This window comes from Cupressus sempervirens, chromosome 11 (assembly GCF_028749045.1).
Source record: "Cupressus sempervirens isolate cs-2001-9-10 chromosome 11, ASM2874904v1, whole genome shotgun sequence".
Taxonomy (NCBI): Eukaryota; Viridiplantae; Streptophyta; class Pinopsida; order Cupressales; family Cupressaceae; genus Cupressus; species Cupressus sempervirens.
Genome location: NC_143128.1, coordinates 168,577,785 through 168,598,496, shown reverse-complemented (window position 1 = coordinate 168,598,496; position 20,712 = coordinate 168,577,785). Strand labels below are relative to the sequence as shown.

At 35.7% G+C, this 20,712-nt stretch overlaps 1 protein-coding gene across 1 annotated transcript; it reads left to right on the top strand.

Moving 5' to 3' along the window:
• Positions 1–4,558: 4,558 nt before the first annotated feature.
• LOC149528713 (DNA replication licensing factor MCM6-like) lies at positions 4,559–18,485 on the top strand. The gene is made up of 18 exons (XM_089809174.1): positions 4,559–4,796; positions 4,907–5,086; positions 5,838–5,963; positions 6,661–6,823; positions 7,164–7,357; positions 7,634–7,829; positions 7,968–8,045; positions 9,251–9,480; positions 9,973–10,087; positions 15,903–15,977; positions 16,082–16,222; positions 16,330–16,533; positions 16,647–16,808; positions 16,897–16,952; positions 17,044–17,162; positions 17,269–17,400; positions 17,535–17,665; positions 17,765–18,485. The coding sequence occupies exons 1-18, from the start codon at positions 4,729–4,731 to the stop codon at positions 17,906–17,908; spliced, it is 2,514 nt and encodes an 837-aa protein (XP_089665300.1). The 5' UTR covers positions 4,559–4,728; the 3' UTR covers positions 17,909–18,485.
• The last annotated feature ends 2,227 nt before the right edge of the window (positions 18,486–20,712 follow it).

Genomic DNA, 20,712 nt, shown 5'->3' with positions numbered 1-20,712 from the left:
TTGCCTTCTGATTTGAGAAGAGTCATCTGAGGACACTCATGCAAATTATTGTATTATTGGGATTCACCATATCTTGTGCATGCACTACTCTTATTAAATTGCCATGGGGGGTTGATGTTTTGCCTTTGTTTGCTAGTGAGTATTCCATCCATGACATTAGCCTTATGACGTGTATGAGATTGATCACCTCAATACACACATATGTATTCTTTTGTGCATCTTGATCATGGTACCTTGACATGCAATTCTTTTGGCTTACTTTCCCAATTCCCTGTCACATCACCCTTGTCTGCATTAGGGGGGGTTCTTCTGTTAGTTATTATGCTTCCTTAGTTCGATGGAGTGAGCTATGTATTTAGTGCTAGTATTAGTAATTCCAACCATATGTTCTTTGTTTGTTCTGTAATTTATGGTGATTCGAACAATTAAATTTAGTTTTAATTATTTATTCTATTTAATTCTAACTCAGTGTTTCACTAATGCTAATCATCGTTTTACGATTCACTTTGATTAGTCACTGTAGTCTTCTTTTCTGATTGCATGTTAACTACTAGAGGAACTTGGTCTTATCTTATGTCTTCACTATAATTTTCTTTTACAATCGGTGGTTTCCTTTTTATAAGAGATGCATTGTTATGCATATTACAAATTATAGAAAGCACAATGTAACTAATCATGGAATAAGATATCTAACACGATGAGATCTTTACTTCCAATCCATAATTTACGATGGTTCAGTGGTGACTTTAGCAATACATACTTACATACATATGTATGTACGCACACACATATATACATGCATGCATGCATGCACCCATGTAGACACACACACACACACACACACACACATATTTATTGCATGTTGATATTCAACGAAGCAAGGATGTGTAGGTACTAGGCATTGACTCTGTCTGGTTGCACATCTAAACATGCCTTAAAATCCTCGAAATAGTTGTTGATTCAAAGATGGTCCCAAAGTTCACATAAAGAAACCCTAACAGTGGTAGATTCATGTTTAAACAATGTTGTTTTGATCGTAGTTAGGTGTAATTGTTATTTTTCTTGATTGGTCTTTGGAATTAAATTTAGGGTTTTGGTTGCGAATATTGCATATATTTTATAGTTTTTATATGTCCTATGAATGTTAAGTGCTTAATATGGATGTATTTATTTACAAATGTCAACTTCTGGTAATATATGCATACGTATGCATATATGGGTGCATATGTGTGTGCGTGTGTTATTATTTTTTCTTGATTGGTCTTTGGAATTAAATTTAGGGTTTAGGTTGTGAATATTGCATATATTTTATAGTTTTTATATGTCATATGGATGTTAAGTGCTTAATATTGATGTATTTCTTTACAAATGTCAACTTCTGGTAATATATGCATATGTGTGCATATATGGGTGCACATGTGTGTGTGTGTGTGTACAACTATATGTTAGTATAATATTTGTGTATTTGTTGAATGAATTAATTGAGTGAATAAAATATTTATTTTAAATGTATAAAAATAAATGGGTTTAAATAAAATAAATAAAAAGATACATTTAAAACCTTTTATCTAATTCCATTTACTCTTTTTTCTTCTCTCCAACTATTATTTTTAGTGGTGTTGGCGAGGGGCGAGGAACTTGTGACCTCTTGCTTATGAGGGTCTTGAGTTACCAATATGGTAAGTGACTTCCTCCGAAATGCTTCCCTATTATTATATACTCGACTACTTGTTTTTAATATTTGTGTGGTAAGGGGATGACCCCGTACTGTGACAATTTTTTACAAGCCTCATAAATACAAGGTCTTATGTTTGACAACCAACCCATTTGATTGTTGCTTGATGCACATTGATGGTTTGTTGGTTAATTTCCCCACTTGCATGATTGATTTAGCATAAGTGTTGAAAATTTAGATGTGTTTGAAATTCCATGTCACTACCTTGATACCATTGATGTTTGATACTATGCCCACTATCAAATGTTGAGTGGAGTGTATCCCTACTTGACTTACATTATAAAGTTCCCCACCATGACTTGCTCATGCCTCGTGAACCAGTCCTACAATCTCTCACACACAAGTTAGATACAATACATTGACTTAGACACACTTGAGGGAGACATAAAGAGAAGGGAGTTATAAGAAGATGGTATTGGAGGGATGAGGAGATGGAGAGATGAGGGATGTATTGGAGGAATAAGGAGATGGATAGACAAGGTGTTGTTGTTGTTCTATGGATCATATCTAGTTATGTGTGAATCTTGAGCGAACTATTCTCCAAGAAATTAGATGTCTGCAAGAACTAAATATAGGAGATTTTAATGCCTTAATATAAAAATTGAAATATGAATATCTACCAAGGGGTCCCCTAGATATGACCTCAATTGTTCAAAACTCCAGTCAGAAGTGATTAAAAATTAAAACATATGCAGTTAAATTAATAAAACCACACACACACACACACACACACACACACACTCTCTCTCTCTCTCTCTCTCTCTCTCTCTCTCTCTCTCTCTCTCTCTCTCTCTCTCTCTCTCTCTCTCTCTCTCTCTCTCTCTCTCTCTCTCTCTCTCTCTCTCTCTCTCAGTATATACGATTATTATTAAATGCTTAAGAGGTGGGCTACCAAAGGTAGTTGGGTAAGTTGGTTTCACCCCAAGGTTTAACTAAAACTTGTTTATTTATTAATTAAATATTTATTAAATAATCATCAGCTTACCTTAGGCAGTCATTGCTTCATATAAAGCAACTCTCACAACCTTTGCAACGATTAAAGATTTTATAAATAGGGGAGGTGCATGGGGGCAGGTAGCAAGTGGGATAATATGAGTGAGAGACATCAGAGGATATCTTTTGGTTCAGATAAGGAGTTCTAGGAAAAACATATTATAATTCATAATTTGAGTCTGAGAATGTCCAATTGATAGAAATAACACTATTGTGTCCCTTGGGTAGAGGGAGAAGGATCTTCGCATGACTCAAGGTCTGGAATTCGGGGATATTCTTAAAATGTGCGTGTGTGTGAACTTAATCTCTGTGTAATTGAAAAATATTACAACTATATAATCTGTTGATGGATTTGTGATTAGTGAATCACTTGGTATGAAGGAAAATAATAAGAATCGCATTTAAATTTGAAGTATTGTAAATTCAAGTGATTGCAATATGATAGAATTATGTATTTGTACTTTAAAGGTCATGGAATGAACACATCCATTGTATGTGATTTTTCATGCTTTAAGGGAGTAAAAATGATTATATGTCCAAATTCCTTGTCCCTGTAAATCTCTAGGTGCTCAATTTCCTATTTTGATAAATTTGGAATGGGTTATTTAAAAAAATAAATTACAAACCAAACCTAGGTGCTATAGAAAAGATGGTAGCATTATTTTACTGCTTCAAAGCGCTATGCAATAATGTGCAGATGTAATTTCCCACTTGTAGGCACTAAATCTTATATTGTATGCTCTATTTTACTTAACTGTTGCTAAACATTGTTCAAATAATTGAATGCACTATTCAGTAAATCAAATGCGCTACGTGTATTCATATGTGTTGTTTTAATTTGAATTGCCATTTCTTTTATTAAAAGCATTGTTTCAAGATTAGAAGGCAAAAAAACATAGTTTTGCATCCTATAAGGATTTTAATGCATATTGTAAGTTCCTAAAGGTCTTTAGACTCTGTAAATTTGCATTTTGAGGCTTTTACTTGTATTTATTCCTTGTTTGAATGCTTTTGATGTGTTTTGGTCAAGCCACAAATGTGACACTCAAACCTAGGCAAGCTGACAATTATTTATAAATAGGTGAGGTGCATGGGGGCAGATAGCAAGTGGGATAATACGAGTGAGAGACATTAGAGGATATCTTTTGGTTCAGGTAAGGGGTTATAGGAAAAACATAGCAAGTTAGAGGAATAGCCGAAACTTCGTAGTTAAGTGCGCTCAGGCTGGAGTAGTACTGGGATGGGTGCGTGTTATCCCACTTGCTATTCCTTTATCCCACTTGCTATTCCTCTAACCCATGGTTAAAAACATAGCACAAGGGGCTTTCTAATGAATGGTTCATAAGGCACAACACTTGGTGAAGGTTTTGCAAATGGGGTTGCAAGCTTTGGGTTTAACCATGGAGGAAACTCCATAGTTAAGCGCGCTCAGGTTGGAGTAGTACTGGGATGGGTGACCTCTTGGGAAGTCCCAGTGCTTCACCCTTGTGAGCATCACCTAGATCTAATGAGTGCTAAGTTTTCCATTAAATGAAGTGCATTTTCGTGGCTATATAGCCACGAGCTGAGAGATGGATTCATGTTGAATCACTACTCATGAAACATGAGTCAATGAGTTTGACTCTCCTACTTATAAATTGATTTGGTTAATTAAACTCAATAAGAAAATGAAAAAATGGATGAAAGTTCCATATAGGAAAACATACTAAATAAAACAATAGGACGATATAGACATTTTATTGCCACCTCATATAAAGACGCATAATCAAATCTCGTCACGTCACCAGCCACATCAATTTTATTAATTCACGCGGAATATTTTTCTGCGCTATATTTTTGGCGGGAAAGGACACTCAGACCTAGGGGAGCCGACAATTATTTTGGCGGGAAAGGGCGATACTCAAACCTAGGCGAGTTCACAGTCCATCCCATTCCAAGTTTCTTTCCGTTTGCATTTCTTTGCTGGTTCTGACCAATCTTCTCTCTACCCATCAAAGAAAATGGAAGGATTTGGTGGAGATCCAAAAGCTCAATGGGCCGAAAATCTCTTCTTAGAGTTTCTCAACACGTAAATCTTTTATTTCAATTCTGAATGCATTTACCCTCTTCGATGCTGCTAGGTTTGTTTAGACTGCATTATTTAGAGGAGTCGGTTTGTTTTTCTCGATGTGATTGCAGGTTTTCGGTGGACATGGGTGCCTCTGCAGCGAGTGGAGAAGTTTCTGGGAGACAGAAGTTGTATGAGGCAGAGCTGGAATCAATGAGAGCCAGAGAGTCCACCACATTATATGTTGATTTCAGCCATGTCATGCAGTTTGATGACACCCTGCAGCAGGCCATTTCTGACGAGTTTCTAAGGTCTACTAAAAGAGATAAGCAGAAGTTGTTCTGCCTTTTTAAAAGTTCTTTGTTTTCTACTATTATGTGTTTTCATTCTGTGGATGATCCTATTGGATCATCTCATGAGGGCTTGAAGTCTCTTCTTGGGTTCCGGTCTTCTTTGGTGTTATGGATCTGAGTTCGTTTTCAATTGTTATGCACTTTTTAATCCAGAAATTGAGATTATAGTCATGTCGAAAGCTAACGTTAACATCATCTGTGGATGAATATTATTAGCGCTGCAAATCTCTTTCTTACTCTGTTTCCCATGATGACTTCGCTCGGTAATTTTCAGAGACCAGTTAGTTATGATTGGTTACAAGTGATTTTTGGGCCTGTGTAATAATGAGTATTTTATTCGAGTTAACCCTCCTGCCTTGAAAATGTTTTCCTGTACCAGATAAGGTGATTACGCTTGCCACTCAATCTAATCCTCGTGGCGTAAGTGAGATTGTCTGCCCTTTAGTTAAAATGTTTATTCCCTGACTGAAAAATCCTTTGCAGTCTGATTAGTACTTAGCCCTCCTACAAGAAGTGCATTTGGCACTATTATAGCTATCTAACACAAACTTCACTTTCAATCCCTCCACCAATTTTGAAGGACTTGTTTTGAAAAAATGCTTAATTATGTACATTTTTGGAATATGCATATTTGTGGTCTGGAATTAACCTGTTCTGGGTGTTCAACAAATCCACTTTTGAGGCTCAAGTGTTGTATGATATATTGCAGGTTTGAGCCATACCTGAGAAATGCATGCAAGAGATTTGTGATCCAGCATAGACCTACTTACATAACAGACGATGATCCCAACAAGGATGTAAATCTAGCATTCTACAATATTCCCACTCTGAGAAGGTAAGCAATATTATTTTCTATCGTAAGCAAATCTTGAAAGACGCATTCTTAATGGTGTTTAAGCTGTAGCTCTATTTTTAAAATGAGCACCTAATCAACTTTTTGTATGTCAGAACAATATCTTCTTAACAAAATTAATCGTGACTGTCTTTACATTGACAAATTGTCGTCTCAATGCGCGCGATTTCATTTTTTATGTGAAGCCCATTACTATTCTACTTAAAATGAGGTTCGGAACATGCAATTTATGTTGATATTGCTTGCAAATGTGTGGACGCAAGAACTCTTGACAGGGCCAATGCACATTGTTCATATGTGAGAGACCGGTCTACTACTGAGCTACTTGTCCCTTGTTTGTTGAATTGCTATGAAAGAATGTAGAATTCGACTTTTGATTGTTCAAGCCACATTCTTTGGGAGACCCCTTCCCCTCAAATCCACGTTAACTCTCTTATGAACAATGCAATCATCAATCTTTCACCTAGATCTTCCCTACTAGAATGTTATAACTTAGAAAGTATGTTCAGTTTATAATCCGAACACAAGACAAGCCTATATGGTCAATGTGTTGCTCTACTGCTTATTTTATCACAATAGCACCGGGATTCTCCATGAATTTGTTAATTGTTACAACAATTTCTTAAACCGCACAGCCGAAAATTTCAAATCTTGTAATGAGGTGTTTGCATTTGCACAGGTTGAGAGATCTGACCACAGCTGAAATTGGGAAACTGGTAGCTGTAAGTGGAGTTGTAACTCGAACAAGTGAAGTGCGGCCTGAGCTCTTACAGGGGACTTTCAAGTGTCTGGATTGTGGAGGAGTGATAAAAAATGTTGAACAACAATTTAAGTATACACAGGTATCTGCTATTCTTATGCTTTGTCTTCACTTTTGAAACAGTATATTTGAATTGTGTAATGGATTCCATATTCTTCCTACATAGGCTACTTAGAAAATAGTTTCTTAGTTATGCTGGCGGATGATTTGATGTCATTTACCTTATGTTTTTGTTGGTAAACATTTGCATTCGGCCCCATGAGTGCGCAAGTTCCAAAGAATTTGTCCGAAGATCCATCCACTAAGACAAAATGTTTAGGATGTGAAGAAAGATATATTGCTGTCGAGAAACATCGAAGAAACCGTTGTTTGCTTTATAATAAGTTCTTAGACATCATTTGATTGTGATAACTTGATGCCAGCCTGTCATCTGTGTAAATGCTACTTGTGCAAATCGGGACCGATGGGCCCTTCTTCGTCAAGAAAGCAAGTTTGCAGATTGGCAGAGAGTTCGAATGCAAGAAACTTCTAAAGAGATACCTGCAGGGTCTCTTCCACGGTCCTTAGATGTCATTCTTCGTCACGAGATTGTAGAGCAGGCAAGGGCCGGTGACAAGTAAGTCGCTTCTACTGAATGTAGTTTCATGAGTAGATTTTAAGTGCTTAGATTAGTTTTTAATAAGGTTGTAAGTTATCGTCCGAAAGAACAACATTTATATGTTATTTTTGGTTATGTAGACAAATGGGCCCAACATTACTCTGCTTTTTTAAAGTGGTCTCGCAGTCATCTGCCTTATTATTGCCTCTTCAGTTTCAGGAGAGAAAAATTTGTTTAAATGTTTTGTCTCTACTTCTTTCTAACTATTGACCTTGTTTGGTTTTTTTGCTTCAGGGTGATTTTCACAGGCACAGTTGTTGTCATTCCAGATGTATCAGCTTTGGCCTCTCCTGGTGACAGAGCAGAGTCTCGCAGAGAAGGTCCACAAAACCGAAGTGCTTCTAGTGGGTATGAAGGGGTTCGTGGGCTTAAATCTCTTGGTGTGCGAGATCTTTCATACCGTTTAGCATTTATTGCCAATTCAGTTCAGGTGAAATGGAGCTTTTTATTTCACTGTCATATCAGATAATGCTTCCCGCTTCAAGGATTGTGTTTTGTTTCAGGTAACCTTTCAAATGCTTGATTGTGGTTCATATGAATCTGAACAGTTTTTGACCATCTTGCGCAGTTGCATGACAAGAAAAGAGGTTTTGATTTCAGAGGAGCCAAAAAGGATGGCGAGGATGATGAAACACCCCACTTCACGGTAATTTTCCCAGAAATTGTTTGAGGTTTCTCATATTTGGACTTGGGTGTGCTTTGATACAATATCATTCTATTGCTTCAAGTCTTTATGTTATATGTTTTAGTATGAAAACCCCTTCATCTAGTCCTATGAAATGTGTTTGATTGTTAATTTGAGTTTATTTTACAAGTCTTGTTGAAAATGTGTTATAACTCTAACGTGTAACAGTTTTGCACCAACAAATGTGGGATTTGTAGTCAGTTTCCATGCCCACATGCTCACTATTAACATTTTTAAATTTCTGAGCTTGATTTGTTAAAAGGTTTTAGCAGGTCACCTATTGAATATGCCTTTGTGTTTTGTTTCTGTTTTAATTGGCAATTTACTGGTTGTCTTTGGTGAACTAGTCGAGGTTCTGTTATATTTCTTGGATTTTCAAGTGTTTCTTATAGCCATTTTCTGTATGCGCTCATTGCGGTCAAGTTTGCTACACCTTCAGTTGGGTTAGTTTCGGTGCCTAGGTTCCAATTTAATTAGACACATATATGGTTTAAGTGATGCATCTTCACATGATAATGATCATGGCTATCTCATTGTCTATCATTCTGCTTTTATTTTCTATTACACTAACAGTTCGCATTTCAGTTTTAATTTCCTTGTGACGATGCAAATTAAAAATGACCATCTCTACACAGTACAGCACCAAGGACACCTTCAATTCCTCTCTTGTGTCATATGTAATATATATTTTTCTGCATTTGTTTCTCTTTTGGAGCTTTTGAAAGATTTGAAATATATGATCCGAGTTTCAGCTTCTTCCTGCTTGATTTAACCGCTTATTTACTCGAATGCATTCAATTATTAGTGAAGCGAGCCTCTCAATTTCTGCTGTCAATATGATTGTCCTAATGATCAAAGAGTATCCTCTGGATTAACAAGTTGATTTACCTTTCAAAAATGTTGTCATTTAACTTAAATCAGTTGGACGATGGTTTTATCCATTGGTTATATTACATTTCATGAGAAGTTGAGGCCTTGGATTTTATTTTTCTCTTTGTAAAAAGAAAACTTAGGCGTTTATTGTTGTTTGAGAAAGAGAAGGCCGAGCTGTTGAACACATTGCTTTTATCAATCATTTGAAGAAATAAGCATTGCAGATCCCAACCTCTAGCTTGCCATCACATAAAAACAATCGAAGCTTTGTAACAGTTTCTTGGCTTGGGCAGATGGAAGAACGCGATGAGATACAGCAAATGAGAAGCACCATGGACTTCTTTAATAAGTTGGTAGAAAGCCTTGCACCGACTGTGTTTGGCCATCAAGAGATCAAGCGAGCTCTGTTGCTTATGCTAATAGGTGGTGTGCATAAGAAAACTCACGAGGGCATTAATCTAAGAGGAGACATCAATGTGTGCATTGTTGGAGATCCCAGTTGTGCAAAATCCCAGTTCCTCAAGTATGTTTCTTGTTTTGAAATATGAATCTGAATATGAGTATGCTTTTTGTTAGCGATTACTGAATTGCTGGGTAAAATTTCAATTTAATACACTTTGAAAGTCTTGATCTTCATAGATAAATAAATATACTAAATTGATTACAATATGTAGCGTATGTGCTAGAAAGTTTGCAGCAACTTGTTTTTTCAATCAGCTGAATAAATTCCATATATAAAACACCAAGGCCTGCACATTTTCGTATGCTTTTGTCTTTTAGACTTTCTTAATTAACGCTCAATGGTGGCCAAAACAATTTGCATCTTTGCATTCTCCTGAATAATTCTAAGAGATATTGACGTATGGCGACTCTACAAGTTAGATTTTTCTCTTGTACGCTAAGATCCAGCTGCTAAAGTTGTAAACTCAACATATACAGATTCATGAATCTGTAATTTCAACTGAACGTTCTGTATGTCAAAATGGGATCCAATGTTTTAAATTGAATGTTGCAGGTATGCATCAAGCATTGTGCCTAGGGCTGTGTACACCTCTGGGAAATCTTCATCTGCTGCTGGGTTAACAGCCACGGTTGTGAAAGAGCCAGAGACTGGAGAGTTCTGCATTGAGGTAATGAGATCTCTTTGAATCAATTTATGTCTTAGTTTAGTGCCTTGGATTAAGATGGCAATAAGTGGTCAACAAATCAATCTAATTAATAGAATATCTGGGAATGAAATGCGTGGAGTTCAGCATCAACAAAAAGATCAATTTGTATTAAGTTTTAAGCAATAAAACAGGCCTGTCTAAATATTGCAAATGTGTCAAGTATTTTGGTCCTTTTCTTCATTTTTTATTTTTAAATGTTTCATATGATTGCAGTTAATTATCACTTTCCTCAATTTTAGTTGGTTTACTTATAATAAAGCAATACACTTCGAAATGGATTTGTTAGCTTTGTTAAATTATGAGAATGATAGTGATGCGATCCAAGTAAAAATAAATAAATTAACAGAATCTGTTCATACCCTCCCGCATAAAGATTTTGTCTTTTGTATCCTTTTTTGGTAAATGTTTTCATATATTATTGAACCATAAATTTCAGACATTGTGTGTTTTTCTTTTCTCGGTGTTGATCTATAAGAGACTCACGCCTAAATAAGGGCAGTTGGGAAGTTGTAGAGGAGTGGGACTGAGTGCTTCTTTAAAACACTCTCCAGGATTTATTGTTGTTTTTGGGAAAAGGGGAAGGAAGAGAGAAAAAAAAAAAAAAAACTAAACTAAAATGATGCCTCAAAGATTTTAAAACCCTTTTGAGTTTCTTTTCAGAAATAACAAGAACAAGCAACCCCAAACGATTGAGCGCGAGACACCAGGCTCTTCATTGTTGGAAAGAGATCAGAACACAAAAGTTAGACAGACACAGAGCAAAATATTCAAATCTCTTGGCGGGAAGTGCAAATTTGTATTGAAATAATCGATAAACATATCAAACGCTTCTGGCATTTGCTCTCTAGTTTGTTTACTTTGGTTTGGTGAAAGATTTTGAAACTCAGTGTCAATTCTAAATGAATGTCGATAAACATATCAAACGCTTCTGGCATTTGCTCTCTAGTTTGTTTACTTTGGTTTGGTGAAAGATTTTGAAGCTCAGTGTCAATTCTAAATTGTGGTATCTGGCTTGTATAATTTTCTCATAGATGTGCAATTTAATGAATCATATTTTATACTCGTTTAATCTTTTGATGCCTTGATGCCTTGGCCCTGGTATTGCATTTGTCTCTTCACATTGATCTTACTTGAAAACTCGAACACTTGCATCTTGACTTGTTCTTCAGCTTGGATACACTTTGCTTACTTGGTGATCAGCTTGTGGTTTGGTGATGCTCAAGATCTCATTGTTGCCATTGACGCTGAAATCATTCTCACACTTGAAATACTTAATTCCTTGTCACTTCCACCAATTCTTCTAAAGCAAAATAATGTTTGCGTGAGGTGGTAATCTTAAGCAAAATTAAGATACTTTGACAACAAGGCATTCCATCAAATTCTAATCCTAATTTGTAGTTTGATAAGCTATTCAACTCACTCTAGGCACATGCTCATCAAACACTTCATCTCATGAACTTACCATTTTATGTTTATACCTTGTTGAGGCTCCGACCTCTCTTTGGGGTTTTGCATTCTGACTTGTTCTTGGACTCGTGAGCCCAAGGAGAGGTTGGATTTCGACCATCTATTGGGCTCAATTCAAGAGTCAATTCTTCTAGGTGTCAACTCGATACTTGGAGGCTGTTTTTGGTATATAATTTTTAAGTGATCTTATATGTTGTCAGAGGATTGAGAGTGTTTTCAGATTCATAGGAGTTATAATAAAGATTCTAGATTTTGGAAGATCCTAATTTTTTTTAGACTCACCCAAATTATAGTGATCAAGACATTCTCATCAATGTTCTTTTCCATAACTTTTTTCAACTTTCCAAGTTAGGTTTGATACTCAAAACAAGATTTTTCAAAGATTTTATTTCATTTCATTACAAAATATCTTATCTTCAATTCCACATCCTTGACTAGCTTTGCCCAACTCTCACTCATATCCTTGACTAACTTGACTCCTCGACAAGCCAAAGTTGCTCCTACTTTCCTCCTACTTATCAAGCCAAAGTTGCTCAAACTCATCTCTTAAACTCGTTGATTTGAAAATTGCCACTAAATCGAGACTCCCTAAGACAACTACCTCACTTGCAATGGGACAATGGTGAGAAAACCTCACAACAAGCTGAAGTTGATAAAATCTACAATATTTTGTAGTAGTATGGAGAAATTAGTAAACAAAATTTCACAATCTTAGAAATAGCTTTAAAAAGTTTCAAGGCTTTTTATGAAACAATGGCTAGCTTGACACCTACACTCTAATATGTTTATTTAAATAACTCCTGCATATGAGATGGTAATTCTACATGTGTTCATCATTGGTGCTTGTAGAAATTGTTTAGTGAATTTGAGTTTGATTTTGAGCTAGTACAGCTTACGATTAATCCACCTTTCTTACGAGGATGGAGTTTTTAGTCTGGAGAGAGATGCTAATGTTGCTAGGTTACACACCATGGGTGCATGTTTTAGTGTGGTCAGGTAAAGAAGTTCCAATTTTTCTTAGGTATATGAATTGTTACAAAGAAGACTTGGATATGTCTAACTGTTTAGGCACATTCAACTATATTGCATTTTAATAGAAATGTGAAATTATGCCTTTGCTCATGGCAAGATTATGATTCACATGTGAATTTTATGATGCAAGCGGCTTTGCTAGTGAGGCTACAACCACTTAACCTGACTTAGGAGAGGTTGGATTTCGACCATCTCTTGGGCTCAATTCAAGAGTCAATTCTTCTAGGTGTCAACTCGATACTTGGGGGCTTTTTTTGGTATAAAATATTATCTTTAAGTGATCTTATACGTTGTCAAATGATTGAGAGTGTTTTCAGATTCATAGGAGTTATAATAAAGATTCTAGATTTTGGAAGATCCTAAATTTTTTTAGACTCACCCAAATTATAGTGATCAAGACACCCTCATCAATGTTCTTTTCCATAGCTTTTCTCGACTTTCCAACTTAGGTTTGATACTCAAAACAAGGTTTTTTCAAAGATTTTATTTCATTTCATTACAAAATATCTTATCTTCAATTCCGCATCCTTGACTAGCTTGGTCCAACTCTCACTAATATCCTTGACTAACTTGACTCCCTGACAAGCCAAAGTTGCTCAAACTCATCTCTTAAACTCGTTGATTTGAAAATTGCCACTAAATTGAGACTCCCTAAGATAACTACCTCACTTGCAATGGGACAATGGTGAGAAAACCTCACAACAAGCTGAAGTTGATAAAATCTACAATATTTTGTAGTGGTATGGAGAAATTAGTAAACAAAATTTCACAATCTTAGAAATGGCTTTAAAAAGTTTCAAGGCCATTTTTATGAAACAATGGCTAGCTTGAAACCTACACTCTAATATGGTTATTTAAATAACTCTTGCATATGAGATGGTAATTCTACATGTGTTCATCATTGGTGCTTGTAGAAATTGTTTAGTGAGTTTGAGTTTGATTTTGAGCTAGTAAAGCTTACGATTAATCCATCTTTCTTACGAGGATGGAGTTTTTAGTTTGGAGAGAGATGCTAACGTTGCTAGGTTACACACCATGGGTGCATGTTTCAGTGGGGTCAGATAAAGAAGTTCCAATTTTTCTTAGGTATATGAGTTGTTACAAAGAAGACTTGGATATGTTTAACACATAGTTTAGGCACATTCAACTATATTGTATTTTAATAGAAATGTGAAATTATGCCTTTGCTCATGGCAAGATTATGATTCACATGGGAATTTTATGATGCAGGCGGCTTTGCTAGTGAGGCTACAACCATTTAAGTTGACTTATTCTAAGTAATTTCGGGAAGAGTTACACTAATCTTAGAAAGAATAAAAGCCCAATAATCCAATCAAGAGGGGTTCATCCTATTTTATCTACCTAGAAAAAGGGTTTACTCTACCCTAGTAAGTGCTAAAGACTTTGTTGAGTGGCAGTGTCCATAAAATAGCTTTTATAGGGGTTTGTCTATCTTGTTATTCTAACTGAATAGTGTTGTGGAATGATTGCTAACTAGAAAAAGGGTTTACTCTACCCTGATAAGTGTTAAGGACTTAGTGTTGGGTGGCAGTGTCCATAAAATAACTTTTGTAGGAGTTTGTCTATCTTGTTATTCTAATTGAACAGTGTTGTGGAAGATTGGCTTCAACTAAAGTAATGGCACGACGAACATTTTGGTTGCTGCTGAATTCCTCACTCACTTTTTATTGAGTTGCAGAGTTGTTCAACAAAACATCAATAATTAGATTGACTAGGTTTAGTAAGATGAGCTCAGAGTGTGTAGGGTATGCACACTTCAGCTAAGAGTGTTTCTCCAACTTTGTGTTGGGTAAGTGTTGTATACCTTTTAATAGTCGAGATGGATTAATAGTAGTAATGGGATTTCTTATCAACCTTGCATGTTGACCTTTGGTACTTTTTGTTGTTGTTGGATATTTTCTATCGCATCCTTACTTTCAATCACTTGTGCTTATCTTTTGCACGAGTTCATGCAATGTGTAAAACTGCTTTTGATGTGACTATTTATATTAGACACTAAACATGTTTAAGGGTAAGGTAAAATTATTATTTTGAAGAATGGATGATCTATTGTAATGATGAATCTTTTTAGGTTCTTAAATGAAAGAGTTTTATCTTTTGCACGAGTTCATGCAATGTGTAAAACTGCTTTTGATGTGGCTATTTATATTAGATACTAAACATGTTTAAGTAAGAGAGATTAATTTATTATTTTGAAGAATGGACGACCTATTGTAATGGTTAATCTTATTAGGTTGTTAATTGAAAGAGTTTCCCTATGTGTTTTGTATACTGTCTTTGCTTCCATTATTCTGTCTAGTTTTTAAATTTTTGATGTTTTTTATTTTCAGATTGCATATGCTATGCTCCTGATCCCGTTTTGTAGGTTTATTGGGTGTTTTTTCTCTACGTTTGAAGACAGAAGGGAGAGGTGTAGAGACACAGTTTCAGGGATGTCAAAATTTATATCTGTTTTTGGATAGGGGATTGTTGTTAAATAATTTGTAAAAATTAATAATAAAAAATTATTAACAGCTTAATAAGGCGAAAAGAATTTGAAATTTAAGAAAACACAGATTATTCTTAGTTGGCGGTGATACTCCTTGTACAATAATCCATCTGATAAGTGTAAGTTTGGTTTTTGAGCATCACTTGATAATCCACTGCTGAGTTAGTCTAGGTAAGCTACTTTCCAATAAGTGTTCTTTATCTGCCACTATCCTCTGGCTATATTCCAGGACATATCTTGAGTGCGCTTTACCATTTTTTTTCTATCTAATCTACATCTTTTGAATTTAAAGATAAATAATGCTGTCGCCAACCTGAACTGTTATTAATTTATTAGGGGAACCCACTGTATGGAAACACCACTTTTTCCCATGCCCAGTTTTTTAGGTGATTAGATCACTCTTTTGGCTTTTTATGTTGCATCTTAGTTTCTGGAAAATGTATTAACTGAATAGTATGCTGTGGTTAATGTAGTCAGCATAATCTGAGGGTGATCGTTTTCATTTGACAATGGTATTTTCAGAATAAGCTGATTGAGTGATGAATGGTATAACATTAAAGTGTAAAATGTTTACAGTTTTAAGTAGAAACGCTTAAATATTTCAACTTTGCTGTTATTTTGTTGTTGGCGTCAAATCATAACCTTCTAATAAATTTGATGTCGTGGATTTTGCATTTCCCCAAATGCACGATATGCGGTATTTGGTAAGCGGCATTTATATATACATTGTGTTTACACTAATAGTAAAATTGATGTATATTTTATTAGGCTGGAGCTCTGATGCTGGCTGACAATGGAATTTGCTGTATAGACGAATTTGATAAAATGGATGTCAAAGATCAGGTAACTTCTAGCATTTTCTGTCCATCTTCTGCTTTCGTTCTCAAGCAGACCTGAGCTTATTTGGCTTGCTACTGATCCACATGTTCAATATTTGTAATTTAAAGGTTGCGATTCACGAGGCCATGGAACAACAGACAATAAGTATTACCAAAGCAGGCATTCAAGCAACATTAAATGCTCGCACCTCAATTTTAGCAGCTGCAAATCCTACTGGTGGACGTTATGATAAATCAAAGCCCTTAAAGGTAATGTGGAAAATCACATAAGGCCCCTCCGTCAGTATATTTCTTTGAACTAAAAGCTGTAGCATGTTAAATGGATCGGGTTCTTATTGTGTTATTTGATATTGCAGTACAATGTGGCACTTCCTCCACCGATTCTATCCAGGTTTGACCTGATATATGTAATGATAGATGAGCCTGATGATCAGATAGATCACCATATCGCCGATCATATTGTTAGAGTTCACCAAAAGCACGAGGAGGCCTTGTCTCCATCTTTTACTACCGCACAAATTCAGCGCTACATTGCTTATGCAAAGACAGTAAAACCTACTGTATGTCATTCTGCCCTAGTTTTCCAAGATTATCTGAACTTTTTTGACATACCTCTGGCATTTCTTTGCTTTCTGTTTTTGTTCTTAAATTTCTGTTCTGGGGTTGGATATAGTTAGGTCCTGAAGCGAGAAAGGTCCTCGTGGACGCATATGTATCCTTAAGACGAGATGATGCTGCACCTGGTAGTCGGGCTGCATACAGAATTACAGTAAGACAATTGGAAGCATTGATAAGATTATCTGAGGCCATTGCTCGTGTCCACCTAGAGTCTGAGGTATGGTGAAATACTGTACTCCTGAAAAGTAAACAATTGGTATAGCTTCGGCCCTAACTGTTATTTGTTGATCTTGAAATGTTAATAGGTGCGACCAGCCCATGTTCATATGGCAACAAGACTTATAAATACATCCATAATCAGGTTGTTTTGAATTACATGAGGTCATTTTTCGTATTTTAAACTTCAATGCAAGCCGTCGTCGAGTTGTGATTCTAACATGTCTCTGTTACAGTGTTGATTCAAACGAGATTGATCTGGCTGATTTTCAAGATGATGACAACAATAATGAGCAACAGCCAGGTACTGTACCCCAGGAAGACCAACAAGAAACAAGGGATAATCAAGCTGAAGGTAATTAGTTAGATTTATGCCAAATGTTAAACCATGCTTTATTTAATTTTAGAGCAAATGCTTGGTTTTGTTGGGTTTCTTATACCGAGCTGTTTCCTCTGAGAAGGGGCAGCAGCGCCAGCAGCAGAAGGTGGTGACCAACCAAAGCAGAAAATGACAGTAACATATGAGCACTTCCAGAAGGTTACTCGTGCGCTTGTCATGCGACTAAGACAACATGAAGAATCTGTTAAAGATGGTATTGTAATTGCTTTTATATGTTTTCCATATTTGAATGTAGATAAACTGCAAACAGTCTTTTTTCTATATGATTGAATCTCATTTGGCGAATGCTGTGAGTGGTTCCATTCATTCATCATTTGGTGCCTGCAGATGGTGGTTTGGCAGGTTTAAAACAAAAAGATTTAGTCAAATGGTACATTGAAGATCTGAACAAAGAGAGAGTTTTTGATACCATCAGTGCATTGTACGAAGAGGTGAAATGCGTGAAATCTATTATACAGGTACGGGAGATGTTTAATGCTAATATGAAAATGTTTGCTCCATCTTTTCCATGGATCACGTCTAATATTAACTGGACTGCGATATTATATGGTTTGCAGCATTTGATTAATAGAGAGGGGGTCCTCTTGGTTCTGGATGATGGACTAGAGGCTCCACCAACAACTGGGGCAGAAGCTTCCGCCCAGTCAAAGCGCAATGATGAGAGGATACTAGCAGTAAATCCCAATTATGTCTTGGAGTAGATGCCTGCAACCTATATCATTTGCAGAATGATTTTTCAAGTGAAGCAAATATTTAACCAAATTTTCTTGCCTCAATGGAGTTTCAGTTTACAATGTAAGCAATGGTGAAATCATAGAAACAGTTTTGTTCTGTTTCAAATTATGATTCTAGACCCAACCTCGAGGTGCACTCTCTTATGGAAGGGATTGTGTGGCACAAGGTCTCCTGTTCGAGTTCTTCCCTTAGAGGAGAAGTTTGAGCAAAACTGATCGGCACGATGTTTAATAGGCCGTTGGAGATTTTCAGTTCTCCGGATAAGTATCTATGTAGGGTCAGAAGCAGATTCAAAGCATCTACTCCCACAAATTTGATCAAAGTTTTGATGCAATTTGAAATGCATCTATTTTAGTAAGTTCTAAGTTTAAGTTGTATTTTAAATATATCTTTATTAAAAAGCGGTTTTCTTTCGAAGGAGGATGTTTGCCCAACTTGTACGGAAGTTTGAGCTTAAGCAGCCCGAATAATCAATTTCCTCTATAACTCTTTGATTTGTATTCATTTTAGATACTAGTGAAATCAAATGTTTGAGAATGGTAACTACATATGTTGCATGATTGTCACGTTTGAAAACAAGATTTAATTCTGAAAGACAAACTTGGAAATGTTTTGCTGATTACAAAATTAGGACATCAAAATTACTCTACGCAAATGCCATTATTGAATTAATAATAATAAGTTTCCCAATCATTTTGACCCCATAGCTTATTTTAGACTATACTTTGAGATATTTCACAGTAGAAGTTTGCACTTAATAAGGCTGGTCATATAAATCAAAGCTACAAGATTCAAACATATATAGGATACGTGAGATTGAGACACAAAATTAGGATATGTTGAATTTTTTTTGGGAGGATATGAGACCCCAATAAACATTCGTAATACCCAAATACTCGTTGAAAGCGGTCTACTTCAGCGGCACAATTTCCAATGTTTGTACAATGCGTCTATTTTGTGCCGAAATGTATTAATCTAGACAGGTATTTGTACCAAAGCAATCAAGACATGTGATGATCAAATAATAGTGATATAGTGACTTTATATAGGGTGACAAAATTTCTTTTACCTTTCTAATAGAGACGTGTAACCTGTTGAGTTTTATGTCATTACAATCTATAAGTTTAACCATAAAAAGGGGGTTCCTACATAATTGTGAAAGAATAGTTCTCTACCTAGGGAAAGGACCAATCTACGTTACGTAATACAATTTATTCATCTTCATCAAAGGGGAGGTTCCATGTATAGTTGTATTTTTATATGAGCTTAGTTGAGATGAGGGTGCCCTTAATCTAGATGAATAGATATTTTTCTTAATTCAAGTCTTTTGTTTAAGGTTAGGTTACAATGATTGGGCTAGGATAATTATGATAGGTTGTTGTCAATTAGGATCATGCATGTAGCAAGATACGATATCTAGCTATCTTGTTGGAACATGGAAACACTCCTAAGTTGTGGGTAGTTCTTCAATTGTATATTGTCATTGATGTTTACACATATTAGTATTAATTGAGCAATATAGAATTTGTAGTATTAATTTTGTATATCTTGGTATTTATTGAGCAGTCAAGTAAAGAAGACTTCCCAATATTAATTGAGTAGTTGGTTAATAAAGGATTCTTGCTTGCAGTATTGACCTTGTGGTCGAGCATCAAAGAGCTTGTAGTGTCGAGTATATGTTTAGCCATCAAAGAGCTTATAATATTAATCGAGTGGTCGAGCTTCGAAGGAGTCAATGTCAATCGAGCATTCAATCCTAGTATTGACCAAGTGACATCAGAATGCATTTGTCAAAAATTTAATCAATTGAGGTTGACTATTTGAATGTTTGCTGATGTTTTAGTAGGGTATTCAAGTTGACTTGTCTTGGCTTATGATATATAAGAACGGTCAAGTTGTGAGGACAAAAGGAAGTGGAAAAAAATGAAATAAGATGGATAGGTGAGCGAAAGTAAGGTAGAGCATGAAAGTGTGGAAGATAAGTTGCAAACAACATTTGATCAGGAAGGAGGTCAAGCCAAAACTAAGATCTAAATCTACAAAGAAAGTTGCTTTATCAATTAGGTCAAAATTGATGTTGCTTTCTAATCATTGTAGCAGTAAAGAAATCTCTTAACAGAGTTGATTTAACAATCATTTTGTAAATCCTCTAACAAGGTGACATTTCAAGATTGAAGTGTTCAAAGACTTCTAACTAGGCCACTCCTAATGGGGTGATTTAAATCCTCTAACAAGATCATACTTAACAGTATGTTTTGTAACCTTTAATAGGGTTGGCTCTTATCAGGGCTCACTTCAGAATAGTGAAAAATTAATGTGACTAGTTGCAAGATGTTTTTTTCCCAAATTGGGTTTCCACGTTAAATCTTGTTGTCATTTGTGTTCATGTTATTTGCTTATACTTTATGTTTCTACAATTAAGTTACTAAAGGTTAAAACAATTTAATAGATCTTAAGGTTGCTTTGTTAATCGAGTAATAGTAAAATTCTAATGTTAACCGAGCCATTTAGAATTGCATGATCATTGGAAGTTTGTATTGACATCTAAGGGACAAGGATTTGTTTTTGTGGTAACTGATTCACCCCTCCCCTCTTAGTTACTCTTTTACATTTTCAACAATCCTATGGTAAGAGTGAATCCTTGAGATTAAAAGTTCATTTTTTTTGGGGTACTTGCCTATACTCAAATTGGACTTGAAAAGGGCTAGAAGGATGTGCATGTGAAATGAAATTTAAAACTTATGGGTGATGCACTAAAGTAATTCTTAGA